Below are 15,439 nucleotides of genomic sequence, written 5' to 3'. Positions count from 1 at the left end.
GGCATTATGTTCAATAAACAGCCATTTATTCTGTACAATGGCATCAGAACAACAGACTAGAAGAAATGTGGTGTTCATTTTAGATCGAATTTGGGCTGAACCATATTGACATAATGTAATTGCGATTATTTGACAGAATATTGCAATTGTGATTTAAACTGATTCACAGCACGTTTTTATTGTCATACATTTTTTAGAACCTTAAAATTGTTTAAAGAAAGTGATTTCATTAAAATACAAATAGATAGTCAGTGTGCAGGATTTACTGAGTTTGAATATAACAATATTGTACTCTCAATTAATTGCAGCCTCTGTGATTTGGAAATTCATAAGTTCATATTGTGATTTCAATTTTTTCCGATTAATTCAGTTGATTCAGATTAGTTCAGCTTTGCAATAGGAATTACATTTAGGTGGGTATGAATAATGAAAAATGACCATATATTCACAATAATAATTTAATCTTTCCTATTGACTGACTTGGTAGATCCAACTTTTTGAGCGGTACAGCATAATCATCCATCTTGGCATTTAACAATATGCGTATAAAAATTCTTTAACATAATAATATTGAGGCAGGAACAAAATGCCTGTTACTGTGTTCACACATAATGGAAGTCTATGGATTTGTGATTTGGGGTGTAGGCGCGCTCTCCCCTCCATCCGCCTTGCGTTTCTTGTGCCGACTCCTTTTCTTCTTCTCCCCCTCTGTCGTTTTCTTCAGCGGCGCTGTGGGCAGCCCTTTCTTCTTCTTCTTCAGGCAGCTGAGAGGGTTCGGGTTGCTCTGCTTCCTCTTCCTCTTCTTGCCCCGTCTCTCTCCGTCCTTCTGCTCGATCCCCTGCTGCTCCTTCAGGCTGCGGATGCTCTGCTGCTGCGCCGGCGTCACCAGCTCCCCCATCTGGACGGCCTGGACGTGGTCCAGCGACGACTGGCTGGGCTTGTCCAGCACAATGGTGTTGAGGACGATGTAGAGCAGAGGCACGCCTGGGATCTTCTTCAGGCCCGCTGTCAACTCGTGGTCCTGGACATCACACACACACATATCGAATAGTAGATTTATGCCAGAGGTTCCCAAGCATGTCAACGACTTCTCCAATTACATAAACATTATATCACACACACACACACTATTTGATGAGTTTGTCCTCAGGAACCTATCTGTCAAGACTTTTTGTTGTTTTGATTTAGGATAGGACAGTGGGGAGAGTGAGACCTATAATCAAAATAGTCATTCTCATAGTTCCACCTTCTACTAAATGAATACTGGTAAAAAATGAAACTATTCCTCATTTAGCTGAAGACCCTCTGGAATCCCCTCAAGGCCCCCGGAGGTCCCCGGACCCCACTTTAGGAACCACCGATCCACACAACTAAGTGGCACTGACATACTCTCCCTACTGGCTGCCAGAAAATAATCCTTGCTTCCATGTAGACTAAGGTGCTATTCTGCATTGCAAGAAACATAAACGTAAAAGCCATGAAAATCAGCGCTCCCTGCAAGATGACAGACAGGCTGGAGTGTGTGTGTGTGTGTGTGTGTGTGTGTGTGTGTGTAAAACTCAGCTTGAAAACCATGATCCTCCTCCAGCACTGAACATACTTTGACTAGTTAAGCATGTAAAGATCGGCTCTGCGACCGAGCTGCTCGCTGCTTGCTGTGCAACCTTTGACCCCATTCAGTCCATTCATTAATTGAATAGAGAATGCATGGTGAATTTGGAATTGGAATTGGAATGTCACCCAGCTCTAAGGAAACAGAACTGGAATTGAATTGGAATGACAGGAAACAGAATTGAATTCCATGAAATTCCACTTCTAAGAGAGTCTGTCTTGACTTGATAAACATTATAAATCAAACATTACGAATCAAGTAACAGACAGTTAAACAAATCAAATACATTCAATTATAATGTATGTATTACGATTACATGTTATTCATCAAATACCACCTGAAAGGCACCTTTAACATTTTATGATATTCAGTATTGATAATATATAACACCACCTGTAACCTCAGATATGAAGTAAGAAAAAACATGGAATTTCACAGAATTTCATTCAATTCAATTTTTCAAATTCCAATTCCTCAATTGAATTGGAATTGATGAGTTAATACATGAATTGACCTCAACCCTGCAGTCCAGGTACAAAGAGGCTTTCAAGCAAGGTGCTATATTGATACAAAATTTGATATTTAAGGTCCTTCATGGCAGGTTTGCTCCCCCTGTCAAAGCTCTTACTAAATAGAACTCCCAAGCAGCAGATCCACAAGATGCAGAACACAATCCCAGGTTCCCCTTACTGAACTAAATCCCTCTAACATGTGTTTTGGCTTTTTGTTCTGTTTTTTTTTTTTTTCCCCGTTCCATTTTTGTTAGTGGTTCTGTAATCTGTATAGTCTGCTTGCATAACATCTGACTGCCTGGCTGTGTGTTATCTGATTGCTTGTTTATTTGCTTGCATGTTATTGGGTTATTTTGTCTCTGTGTTAACGTGTTGCTTTGCATTTACATCCACATTATTTTGTTTCATGCTGCTTGCTTATTGTGATTATATTGCCTTTTTTCATGTTTTTTTTAACACCATGCTCAGGACTTGCAGTTGAAAATGATCAAGCTGTTTCAAACTGACACAAGAGCTAGAAGTCTGCATGTGGTTTGAAAACAACATAAATGTGTCATGGATCAAGTGTGATCAAGGCATAAGTGGTTTAGTTGGTAATATTTCAACCTAGTTAAACTAGTCTTTGTCAGATATACTGTAGGTATCAGTTAAGGCTGAAACATTGCTGAATAACCCAATCCAGTCCAATCCTTTGTGCAGGTATCTGTTCAAGCACCTGGATGTGCACACACTAACTGCCTCCTTACAGTATATGAGTGCCAAAGACACACACACACAAGCCTCTGGTTTGTGATTAAACTGTGTGTACCTGTGTGGCAACGAAGTAGTGGTGCGGGTTTGTCTCCTCCAGCATGGACAGCAGGCACTCCGAGGCAGAAACGGGGCTCTTGAAATGTTTGCAGTTCCTGACCTGAAACCTCTGCAGGATAATTTTGGCTCCATACAATTCTTTCCCCAGAGACTCCAGCTCTTTCATTGCGCAGCTGCGGCAAAACACAGAGAGACACGAGATAAAATGGGATGATACATTTTAAATGAGACGATGAGATAGTCCACCATTATTTTAGCAAGTTAAGTTTATAATCAATGCACTTGGAGAAATTTACTCACTGTGTGGTGCACAGCTGCACCTCCCCCATCAGATATTTGGGCATTTGCTCCTTGATCTGAATCTTGTTCTTCAGCGCCGCTTGGCAAAACGTCCCATCGATGAGAATCTGAAACGGCTGCCTGAAGCTGAAGTTGTATTTGTAGAAGCTTATGGTTTTCTTGGCTTGTTTCTGTCGCTTGAGCCCCATGATGACTGTTCAGTAAAGCTAGAGCAGAGGCTAGCTTACTTTCTGTCCTCCTCAGAAAGAATAACAATCACCTTTATGCCTTTAAAATGTTGCACACCTGTTGTAGTTAAATTAAAAACATTCAACCAGTCAGTTCACTCGGCAGGTGTTTGATTGATGAATAACCTGCATACAAAACTTACAGATACTTCAGCATGGAGACTCCATAGTAAACAACATGCTTGTGGTGCCCCTTTCTAACGAGTCCGGACGGAAACTAAATATAAGACGAAAGTTCCGATTGTTTTGCCTTCTGGGTTTTTGGCAAAACTAGAACGTCATCAGGTTAAATTTAAGAAGACATATAAACAGCAATTCTAGTTTCTGTATGCATGTATTCATACGTGAATGTAAAATTTGATGTTTTATATAGTGTAAACTTTTGAAGAGGTTTAATACCCTCTACATGTGTAGCAATAAATAATGTTGACGTCACATGAGTGATAGATGTGCTCAGATTGAGAAATTCAGCATTCTCTCACATTTTTATTTGTATTATCTTTATTTTATTTTATTTTTTGAGCTGATGCGCCACACGCCCCGCCCTCCCCCAGCCTTCCCGTGGTTGTTTTTACCGGAAACGGAAGAGCACAGGTACAGCAGCAGCGACGGAGGCAGCTCCGGTGACAGTCGCGTCTCGCTAGCTAGCTCGGGTCGGGCCCGTGGGTTTTAGCACCTGCTCGTACGGTAAACATTATGGCGGCCGCGGATCCCCGGTCCTCGAGTGACGGCGGACCCGCCAGCAGAGGAGGATTCCCGGCTGGGGAGAGCAGCAACGACCGCGACGGGCCGGGCGGCAGCGGCGGAGAGGGCGAGCGCGAGCGGGACCGGGCCACCTTCGAGTGTAACATTTGTTTGGACACGGCGAGGGACGCTGTCATCAGTATGTGCGGCCACTTGTTCTGGTACGAGGCGGGGGGGGAGTTTGGATACCGGGGAGGGAGGGGGTGGGGGGTGAGGACGGGGTGGGGGGGGGGGGGGGGGTTGTTTTCGTTTCTGTCCAGCCCGCCGGACCGGACGGTTGTTTTGCACCGTGTGGCCTCCCGTTACTGTCAGTTTTAGTTATTTCGCAACGGAATCACGCCCGACGACACCCATTTATCAGGGGTGGTGTCTCTGCATAATGTGGCAGATCACAACAGGCAAGATGGCTCGCTAGATATTACTGAAGTGGGTGTTGGTCTGCTGACAGTGATGTAGTAGTGGTAAATGATATGTGACCTCCGGGCAGACAAACAACCACCGGTATAAACAAAAGTCAATGTTTTTTCTTTATCAGTGTATGCCTTTCCATTGAAAAACCCTATCCTTGTATAACTTACATCACTATCATATCACCTACTATGATGTATGCTAGCAGTCTACCTATAACGATGTGTGTCAGGCTAAAAAGGGTAAAACTCCTGCAAATAAAAAGGTTGGTAAAATGAGTTTAGGTGGATTTACATCCCTTTTGGCAATATCAGTGAAATGCAAATGGTCCTGATGACTTGGATGAGGGCTGATCACAACATTTGCATTTTGTTTTACATGTTGAACCAAGCTGCTCTGTTCTGCTCGTGCTCTTTTGAGGGAGAAAGTGCCATAATATGGTTTGGTCTGGCTGGGTCTGAGCAGCCATGTGAATCACTCACCTGCCCACTCACACACACACACTCTCTCTCTCTCTCTCTCTCTCTCTCTCTCTCTCTCTCTCTCTGACACATTAACCTTGCTGTTTCAGCCTCCCTCCCTTCACGTTTTTGAGTTACTACTGTAGTAATCATTTGCATGTGGAGATCAGCTCTGCACTCCCAGCCTGCTCATTCATTCATTCACCTCAGCATCGCCCGCTACAAACCGCTCTCACGTTTGCAGTTCAACCGTGATTTTAATCTATTTTGGTTTGTTGATTTAATCAAGACTTTATCAAGGTTTGACCTTGAAACTGCTGTCACAGAGTGTTGAGAATGTACACAAGCATGATGACCTGAGTGTGTGTGTGTGTCTCATTCATGTGTTTTGGGTGTTGACTCAAGGCTTCGCTTGCGCATGGGGTGAGGCTAATGTGAGATTAGGGCCGAGAGTAGGATTGGGGTCAGACCTATAGGCATTACAATGAGTAGTGAGAGTTTATAAGAACAATTCTCCCACAGAAGAAAGAAACTGTAACCAGCAGTCCTGTTGGGGTCGAGGGAAACCGAGACTTCCTATTGTATAGACCGTTGTACAGTTTACACATGCATTTTGGCAGCAGAAACAATGGTGGAGTGCAGCTATGCAGGGTGACTAAGCATCAAAGATGGGGAATGCTACCTACACAAATTGACTCAAACGGTGATCTGTATGCGGTTACTGAATAGGTGGCAGACACCACAATGTGGCCTTCTGTTCAGTGCCAAGTTACACTGTATATGCATTCGATGGAGAAACCTAGCATACGCTTCAAAGAGAAATTAAGGGCGTACGTGTCTGTAGCTGCTCAGGAGTACAGTCTGTGGTCATGCACAGGATGTTGCATACATAAAGTTTTCTGTGTTGAAGTCAGATTTTCTCCCCAGCCAATGACAAAGACACAAGACTGCAATGTATGAACTTTGGGTTATAATAGACAAACAGAAAATCCACGTCCTAACAGGGAATTTTACATCCATGGCAGCCTAAGTATTGTCCAGTTATGTTTTGCTGCTGGGGGTGACATCCGATGAGAAAAGGCACTTCTCTGTAAAAATGGTCTCAGAGTCACAGATGCAGCTGCTATGCAAACATGAATTAGGCTCCTCTGTTTTGGATTGATGTCATTTAGCTGCCAAGTTACTTGTCCCCCCCCCCCCCCCCCTCTCTGTCAGGCTCTGTGTGTTATGATAAAACTGTATCAGCAGGGAGTGAGTGCAAGGTTACTCCCTCCCAGGCGTTCATCATTTCACCTGCTGCAACTTTAAATCACAATTACAACATAACATACCCATAATTCCTGCCTTTCAATGGAAACTTATATCCAAAGTCCCACTCGTACATATTTTAGGGCAGGCGGCCCCAGTGTGAACCCTGTACCTACCCATCTGCACACACGACAGCTGGACATTTTTTTGCTTTAAACAGTTTGAAGTCAGTGTTTAGAGCAAGCTAATTTGGCGTATCTCCATCAGTTCAGCTGCAGCAAAGCGCGACTCCTGTTGCCAAAACGCTCACACATCTTTGTGATGATGTTGGCAAAAAAAAAAAGCATCCATACTCCCCTGAGTGAAAAGATTGGGTTAGATCACCAGAAATGTTTAGCTGAACTGCACAACAGTGAGCTAATGTCATCAAAGACTCTCCTGCTGTTTACTACTCACTGTACTCAACTGGATTTAGATTTAGATTAGAGTTAAAATGTGGAAGAGAAACAGATTGTTCAGCTGTTCAGGAGAAAGTAACAAATTCCTCATTAACAAACTCCTTTTTATCTTCATGGAAAAAATAGTTTTAACCCACACTGTCCTACATGCAATGGCCTCAGTTTTCAACGTTTACAAAAAAAAATAGAATGGAAATGCAAGTTAGCTCTATGTAACCTCAGCTTACTGCGCAGAGATGCTCCAATACGAGCCCACGAGGATGACAGAGAGAGTGAAAGAGAGATTTTATTTTACTTTAATATTTTGAGGTTAATAAGTATGTGACATCTTTTAATTCCTGCGTGAGACTAGTCCAGGTCTTCATCATCAGAGATATGGGTCACCGGCTGCAGAGTGAGCGATTGCTCTTCTCCAGGAAGGCTGAACGGACCTTTTAGTTGATCCCTCATCAAGTTAGGAATTAGAACTAGAGCAAAGTAGCATCAGAGGAATCAGCAGACAGAGCAAAATAACAAATGAACATCTATGAACACTAACCAGTGGACTCTGGCTGAAAGGCGCCCAGGTCAAGTGACGTTACAAATTAGCCCTCAATTTAACCCCAGCTGAAGTTGCAGCATAGACATAAACAGCCCAGATGAAAGATGATGTTAAATGCAGTGTGTTGAATGTAAGTGTTAGCATATGTAAATCCTGGCTACAACACACAACTCATCTTAGTGGCAGTTAGGCTTTTATAGCCCTACATGTAAAGTCGGTGTAAACAACGGTGATATGAGGGCCAAGTTTTCTTTTTAACGCCCGTTTGGTTCAATGTTTCAGCATCTTGGGCAGACTTAAATAGACACTAACAGACTACAAACTGTTTCTTGGCTTGGTAGGTCCAGGCTGTAGGAGTAAGGCTGGCGTAGCGTCCGTCTCCAGAGCCCAAGATCAGGCTATATTTGAATATGGACGCACCTGGGGAGAGACCGCTGTGGCAGCAAGCAGAGAGCGGTCATGTGTAGCAGATTCTTAGTAGGCGAGAGGAACCGAGTGCCTCGCTGCATCCTCTTTCCTCGTGCGCTTATCGTGATCCGTGAAGGTTTTCCAGGAATAAGCCTGTGGTTTGTTTCCTTTATAGCATTTGAATAGAGAAACGACACACTTAACTGTGCTTTGATCCCATGAACAGTGGCCTATTTTAACTTAGGAAATGAGGACAGCAGTCACACACAGCCTAACTTTTCTACTGCTGCTCTCTCTGACATTTCAGGTGAGGCTGTCTTGCCACAAACAACTGCCATGCTTAAAAAACATGCGTACTTTGTTTCTGTAGTCTGTAACATGTAGGATTAAGATCCGAGGGAACTAAGTTTACATTCTTATTTTAATATATGAGATTATGCATCCTGGGTCACATAATGGAGTCTGTGATACACTTAGGAGGCATACAGTCTTGGTGAATGAGTGTTGAGACACTGATTGAAAATTGAAGTTTCTCTTTCAGATCACAAGAACTTAGCTCTGCGTGTGGCCACATGTTGAAGGGTGACTGTACCTCCAATTTCAGTCCCTCTCTGCCTTCCCCACTAGTTTGAAAAATACTATGAAATGGGCGTGGAGAGATATCGGTTAACGTCTCAAAAAGCATGTTTTAGTGTTTCTGACCCCGTTTAAATGGAGTTGAATGGGTTGTTATGTTAGCTTAGGCCCTGCTTTGTTCAGCTTTTTTCATCCAAAGGAATGCCATCCTCAGCAGCAATTTGATAGTTGGTATTAGGCTGTGATACGTAGTAAGCCACGCTCCGAACGCTCAAAATTTGTTTGTATAAACCTGCAGACTGGCATGACACTGTTTTTTTGCTGTATGGTTTTTGTGTGGCCCAGCTGGGTGTTTTTGTTCATATTAACGCCACGTCGCTCAGCGAGGCCCGCTCGAGGCGCTCAGGATTTGAATGTTTTGTGGTTATGAATAAGTGAAAGTGTCCAAAACTAGTCGTGCCTGTTCCCCTGCATGAGCGCTGTTCCTTTTGCAGTGGAAATTTGGGTCACATGAGGAATCTGTCAGGTAGAAAGAAGCCTGTAGGTGGAACATGTTAAAGACACACACTCTGCTGTAAGGCTGCAGTCGGCGTTCATAATTCATGCCAGTGTTTCTTAACTTTTTAAAAATCTTTTTTGTTATAGTAACTCCTCTGTAAAGTGTGTGTTTTGAAACGTGCGATACAAATACAGATTGTTGTCGTTGAGATGGGACCCAAAATGGATCATGGGCCTCTAGGAGCAATACCAAGGTTCTCATGACACTTGTTATCTGTGGAATATCATGGAGTTTAGTGCGCTCAACTCTAGACAGAGTCAGTCAATGATAAGTCATTGATAAGTTCTTTATTGAAGTCATGGGAATTTTACAAGAGGGGCACTTTAAAGGGAAATTACACCTAAACAGATAGTGATAGATAGTTATTTAACATAAAGCCACCGGCTATATTTGCATTCAATTACGCCTCAAGACGTTTTCTCAGTCAAACAACACTACCATCATGACAGGAACATGCTTATTTTAGCTTATGGAAAAAACGCTCTGCTCTATTCATGGAAATTCATGGATGTTAAATTTGTCTAGGGGGAGGAACCCGCAGTCCGTTCCAGTTAGCCTGAGTCCTACGGCAAAACTGTATGTGAGAACATGTAAGAACCTTTGATATTTAATTCATGACGCACCATAGGCTGTATGATGCAGGAATACGTTGTAGGGTGCAACCTGACAAGGTTGGATCAAATACCCCCGCTGATGTATCAGAGTGGAACATCATCTGAATGGACAAATTGATGGTGTAAAAACAGAATCAGGAAGGCTTTAATACTTAGGCAGCATGCAAAATTCAGTCTTGTTGAGTACATTTAAAATTGCTAACTTGCTGTGTTTCTGGATTCCATGGTATTGCCTTGCAGTTGAGGGTAAAACCCACCTAAACCCAGTTTACCCACATTGTTATTTATCACATAGAGTTTATCCATCTTTTCTAAGCAGATACAAAGCTGCATGATGGAAATTCATTGCAAATATTCTCAAAAGTGATGAAAAGTACGTGAAATAGGGTAAATGTAAACTGTAAATCGCCACTACATCACCGGTTGCCTCCCCACATAAAACCTCCGAGTTGGGAGCCGGCTGATGTGGCGTTGCTTCCCCAGCCCCGCATCCTGCGCTCCCACAATGCAGCAGCGGGTCGGCCTGGCCGGCAGCGAGCCAGGCGACACTCTGCTAACGAGGGAGGACAGATGGAGCCAATTAGTTGTAACGACGGGGAGCAGGGATGAGTTTAATCAGCCACCTCGTTAGGAACAGGTTTGTCTGCTCAGGTGGGGAGATTCAGCGTAACGAAGGAAAATCTGACCATTAATATCACAACGGAAACTGTTACCAGAACCAGGTGGAGACCGTACGCTTATTCTGTCCATTGAGATTCAATAAAAGAGAAATTAATTGTCTCCAGGAATGTTGGTGCTGCGTTATTGTAGCCAGCAGCTGACATTTTAAGAGAATGGGGCTATTATGAGAACTGCCATTAATCGTTTTTTCTCTTTCTCTCTCCCTTTGTTGTCTCTCTCTCTCTCTCTCCACAGCTGGCCCTGCCTTCATCAAGTAAGCATGTCTATCTTTGGCTCTGTAGCATTGGTAAACATTAGCTGTCGCACACACGTTAACCTAGGTTTAACCCGCAGAAAGCCGTGATGTAACCGGCGTGGAGACCACTCCCGTCAGTTGACTTAGTGCAGCTTAAGGTGCTAATGCACTTAATGCCTCTGTGTTTACCGCAGTGTGCCCTGCTACTAACCTCCTGTTTGGTCTTAACATGCAGAGGTTTACAGAGCTCCCATTGTAGTAGAACATGCACTTAAATTCAGGTTCGTGCCATCTTGAAAATGTAATAGTGAGTACATGTGCAACTCCAGATTAAAACTAGATATTTTCAGTTATATTCACCAGTCATGCCCTAAAATGTCTTTCTGGGGCTCCTGAAGTCTTTTCAGTTTTGGAGAAAAAGTGTCAAAGCTCAGATGATATTCTGTAGGCTAAATCTCTAGTTTAAATCTATTGCAGCATGCATACCACTTGTCATTTGGCACTTAGCTGAACCCAATATTGAGACGATAAGCCTTGTTGTCGCATCAAGAACATAGGAGAAAGGTTTTATATCTCACTTTTATCTCACTCTCTCTGTTTTTTTTTCTCAGTGGCTGGAGACACGGCCCAGCAGACAGCAGTGTCCTGTGTGTAAAGCGGGCATCAGCAGAGAGAAAGTCATCCCACTGTATGGCAGAGGGAGCTCCAGCCAAGAGGACCCCAGGTACTCTGTGTGTGTGTGTGTGTGTGTGTGTGTTACACTGATTGAGTCTCTGTGCCTGCTAGTGTGTGTGTGTGTGTGTTTTGTGTAACGCCGAAACCATGTCCGACTGTTGTTGTCGCTGTTGTTCTCCAGGTTGAAAACTCCTCCTCGGCCTCAGGGACAGAGAACAGAGCCAGAGAGTAGAGGCGGGGTGAGTCCGCTTCTATCCACTGATAACTGGACCAGTTCAATGAAATCACTTCTCAGCCCCCCACCCCCCCCACCCCCCACCCCGACTCCAATATTCTCTTATTTATTGTCAATCAGCATTGTATCTGTATTATATTTTGAGATATCGGCAGCAGAATGATGTGATAAAGTCATGTTCATCTGGTTTATCTGTTATCTGCTATATGTCCTGTTATGAGGATATACAGTATGTCTCTAATAATACTTTCCATGTTGTGTTTTCTGCTGTATTGACTACCATTCTTCTGTCTGTTGTGTTTCCATCTCTCTTTCTCTCACAGCCATTCCAGGGTTTCGGTGACACTGGCTTTCACATGTCTTTTGGCATCGGTGCTTTCCCCTTCGGCTTCTTCACCACAGTCTTCAACACCAACGACCCCTTTCACAGAGCAGGTAGCGATCACACACACACACACACACACACACACCAAAAAGATGCACACACTCACATGAACAATTCAACTTTATTTATAGAGCACTTTAAACACAAGACAAGTTTGTTACAAAGCGCTTTACACACAAACATTTTCTTTCCTCAGTGTCTCTGAGTGACATAATCAGAGTAGGAACATGCTCTCCTCATTTCTCTCTCTCTCTCACACACACACACACACACACTTAAGATTCAAGTACTGCAGAGGTTCGACATGCTTTAAGGACATTTAAAAGCACAGACACTGAACAGAATTTAGCTAACATCACCCAGGCTGAATATAAAACACGCAGACACACCCTCCTCCTCTGCTACAGCGGAGCAATAACCTTTTATCTTTCCCCGCTCTCTATCAGACCAGTATGCAGCCGATCACCAAGGCAACGGTAACCTCAACAACGGCAACAACAACTGGCAAGATTCCCTCTTCCTGTTTGTGGCCATCTTCTTCTTCTTCTGGCTGCTGAGCGTGTGATGGAGAAGACGGCGGGACGGGATGGATGGATGGATGGATGAATGAACGGATGGCTGGAGGGGATAGGGAGGGAGGGAGGAGCGCACAAAACTCGCACACACTTACTCAAGACACAGACACACACACTCACACACTATCTTTCTTAGCAGGTACTAACTTGGGAGAGTGAAGCAGTGTTTAAAACGCAAAAACAACAAATAGCAGGGTGTTAATTGGAAGATTCACTGTAGGACGCTCAGCCCCCCCCCTCCCTCTCCCCCTCCCCCTCCCGCGCTTAACAGTAGTGTTGTGCGAATCCCCAAAAAGCGAGGGTCTGGAAAATGAAGTCACCATAGCCCCCTCCCCCCCTCTCTCTCTGTGCACCTGTAGATACAGTATATGACCACACACACACACACACAGAAAATGGACACCAGGGTTTAAGGGGGTTCGATGAGTATGCTGGAGTGTTGAGGGAGTCAGAAGAGACAGTATTACGTGATCAGGGTTTGAAGACGATTTTGTTTTTTTTTATTTGTAACAAGCGTCTCAGTGTGCCGCGCTGCACCGCTGTATTGTGGAAAGCAGAGAACAGAGCTACAGGTGAACGATAATTCGGGACAGTGACTCATTCTGTTTGTTTTGGGTTTTTTTCACAGCCCCTTGAAGGAGTCTCTGGTTTATTCCTTAAATAGAGGAGGCATGTGGTAGAAAGTTAAGTGGGGATAAAAGGGGAAGGAAGCGAGGAATGGGATGGGGAGGGGGGGTGCTGATGAGATATGTAGTCGTTGCTATAGCAACTCTTTCTTTCTCTAAAAGGCCAAAGAGTAGCAGATCACTCACGGATGATCTTTGGGGGTGAAAAATGTAATTGGATTATGTTCCTGTTTACAATTTCCTCATGAAATGATCAAGTCCTCCTAGAATTCTGAACACCTGAGGACACACGACTCAAACTCTTTAAAACAGATGGACAGATGGAAATAGTACAGATGGAAACGTTTTTTATATATTTGTCTTAACAAAAACTGCCATTGCACTGTGAAGTCATTTATAGATGGACCTGTCCTAATAATCTAGATTGGAGAGCGTGCTAGTGTTGAACCACTACTGGGATCTTATTTCTTTCCCACTATTCTCTTGGTGTAACAAAACTAACACTGTACTACATAGGATCAATGGCAAGGACGGGATATAGGAAGGCCAGTTTGAGAGGTTTTTTGTACAGCTGTGTCAACATGAGCAACATATAGCGTAAACGGCAATCTGACATACACAGTATGTTGGAGAAGTAATGATAGAGCATGTTGTCTGTCAAGCGGGCAATATTTCAGCTCAGCAAAGTAGCTAGATGAGGTGCTACACAATAAGTAATAACAGCAAGCAGAGCTGAAACAGTGTTTGTAACGGTGGGGAGAGTCCGTTCGACTCGTAACGGAGGTCAAAGGGTCAGCAGCTAGGAACTGATACGAATGACGAGCAGCAGTTCAGTAAACTGGGCTCTAGTGTGATATAAAATACAGAACACACTTCTTTCTATTGCAATTGATCTGTTTTTCCTGATTGTATGTGTCTGTTTGTGTGTCTATGGGTGAGTGTGTATATATATATTTGTATATATGAATATTGTAAATGCTGTTTTTACGTGTTTCTGAATGGACGACCAGCCTTAGAGTGAGAGAGGACATGTCGACGTGCTTTACGGCTCGAGATGTTTTCTCAAAGCAAGCAATGATCTGACAAGTTCCTGGTTTGATACGTTGTGCTGAAGTCCACCTTCCACTCAAGGAAAGGCCAGCGGCAGACGGTAATAACTTTTCCGCCAGCTTCATGCCAACATGATCTTCTCCCATAAAATACAGTGAAATAAAGGTTATGAGAGCAAAGCAGTTTGTTCTTCCCTGCCAATGTGATTTGGTATACGAGGAGGTAGAATGAGGCTTTAAGGAAGGGACGGTTCAGATTCAGCTCATTTGCTCTCCTGTAACTCACGCAGTGCACATTACCTGACCTCCTTTTCAGTGGTACGATCCATTTGATGCAATTGAACAGTGTAAAACAGCAAAGCAGCAACATTTACAGTACCTTCCCATTTCAAGACTAGTATGTAACAACTGTGAAGCACATCGAATTGCTGAAAAGATCAAGGGCTGGATTCAAAAACACAGATCAGGCCTCGTCTTTGTTGACTTTGATTGGGAGATTCTCAAATTGGAAAATGTCCTACAGTCTTTTGACTTGGTTTAACCTGTGTTTGGCTAAACTAGATCTAATCAAGCGGGTCTTTAGCACTTTATCTAACATTCACGGCAGGATAAGAGATGAGGATACCAGGAGGTCCTCTATGGGATGGACAGGACGGCTGTTGGGGCTTGTCATTTCTTGCATACCGTCTGATCAAGCTACACATTGTATTACGAGGCTTTTGTGACACTAAATCGAGTGATGGACGTCACTATTGTGTGTCTTTTGGCAGACTAAACCTGGAGACATTGTGCAAAACCAAATGGTCTAGGAGATTAAAACTGTGGAAATGAGTTTTCCCGCAATCTGAATAAATAGGTGTTTAATACATTGACTTGCCTTTTTGTGTCATGTTGTCATTTATCTACATCTCTACATTATCTAAAGAGGAATTCATTTTTAGTCAATGCAAAGTCCGAGGGGGGAAAAGTTGTGTATCCAAGACTGCTAGTTGTTAGTAAACAAGGGGAATTTACTCACCCATTATGAACCCACCAGGTACATGATAGAAAGTATAAATACCTTCAAGCATTTGTCACCTTATATCCTCAATCAGATAATTATTGATTACAGCCCTCATTCAAATTTAAATCCCCTACAGTGCCTCCACAAGTTAATGTACAACATGCTACAACACTGTGGTGTGTAACAGCATTACAAATGGCTCAGCGAGAGACACGTGCGACTCAGGCCTACCTTCTGAACTATGGCATGAACACATGATAAGAGTCTCCTGTGTCGAAGGTCACATGACAGGACGCCTGACTCAGAGGAGTGATTCAGGGTTTATTGCAGACTGCTGTATTGTAGGAGGCCTTACACATTTGCTGGAAAACAAATGTTTAGAATCAATCATCCATGCTGCATTGAAAACGCTTTTCTATGCAGCAGTGCAATGAATAGATCATGTCAAGCGTTCATGCATTATAATGGCTAAATACCTGATTCTGTGTGCGTGTGTG

The 15,439-nt window shown here is 43.4% G+C and overlaps 2 protein-coding genes across 2 annotated transcripts; one reads left to right on the top strand and one right to left on the bottom strand.

Moving 5' to 3' along the window:
* Nucleotides 1-444: 444 nt before the first annotated feature.
* Nucleotides 445-3,654, bottom strand: utp23 (UTP23 small subunit processome component). Its single transcript, XM_071898413.2, has 3 exons — nucleotides 3,235-3,654; nucleotides 2,933-3,107; nucleotides 445-1,021 (listed from the first exon to the last, which is right to left on the bottom strand). Exons 1-3 carry the CDS (start codon nucleotides 3,420-3,422, stop codon nucleotides 620-622), a joined length of 765 nt encoding a protein of 254 aa, XP_071754514.1. The 5' UTR covers nucleotides 3,423-3,654; the 3' UTR covers nucleotides 445-619.
* A 456-nt stretch (nucleotides 3,655-4,110) lies between these two features.
* rnf5 (ring finger protein 5) lies at nucleotides 4,111-14,816 on the top strand. Its single transcript, XM_071898408.2, has 6 exons — nucleotides 4,111-4,366; nucleotides 10,394-10,412; nucleotides 11,006-11,118; nucleotides 11,251-11,308; nucleotides 11,628-11,739; nucleotides 12,136-14,816. Exons 1-6 carry the CDS (start codon nucleotides 4,158-4,160, stop codon nucleotides 12,252-12,254), a joined length of 630 nt encoding a protein of 209 aa, XP_071754509.1. The 5' UTR covers nucleotides 4,111-4,157; the 3' UTR covers nucleotides 12,255-14,816.
* The last annotated feature ends 623 nt before the right edge of the window (nucleotides 14,817-15,439 follow it).

Source organism: Centroberyx gerrardi, chromosome 19 (genome assembly GCF_048128805.1).
Source record: "Centroberyx gerrardi isolate f3 chromosome 19, fCenGer3.hap1.cur.20231027, whole genome shotgun sequence".
Taxonomy (NCBI): domain Eukaryota; kingdom Metazoa; phylum Chordata; class Actinopteri; order Beryciformes; family Berycidae; genus Centroberyx; species Centroberyx gerrardi.
This window is presented reverse-complemented; position numbering and strand designations above follow the sequence as displayed.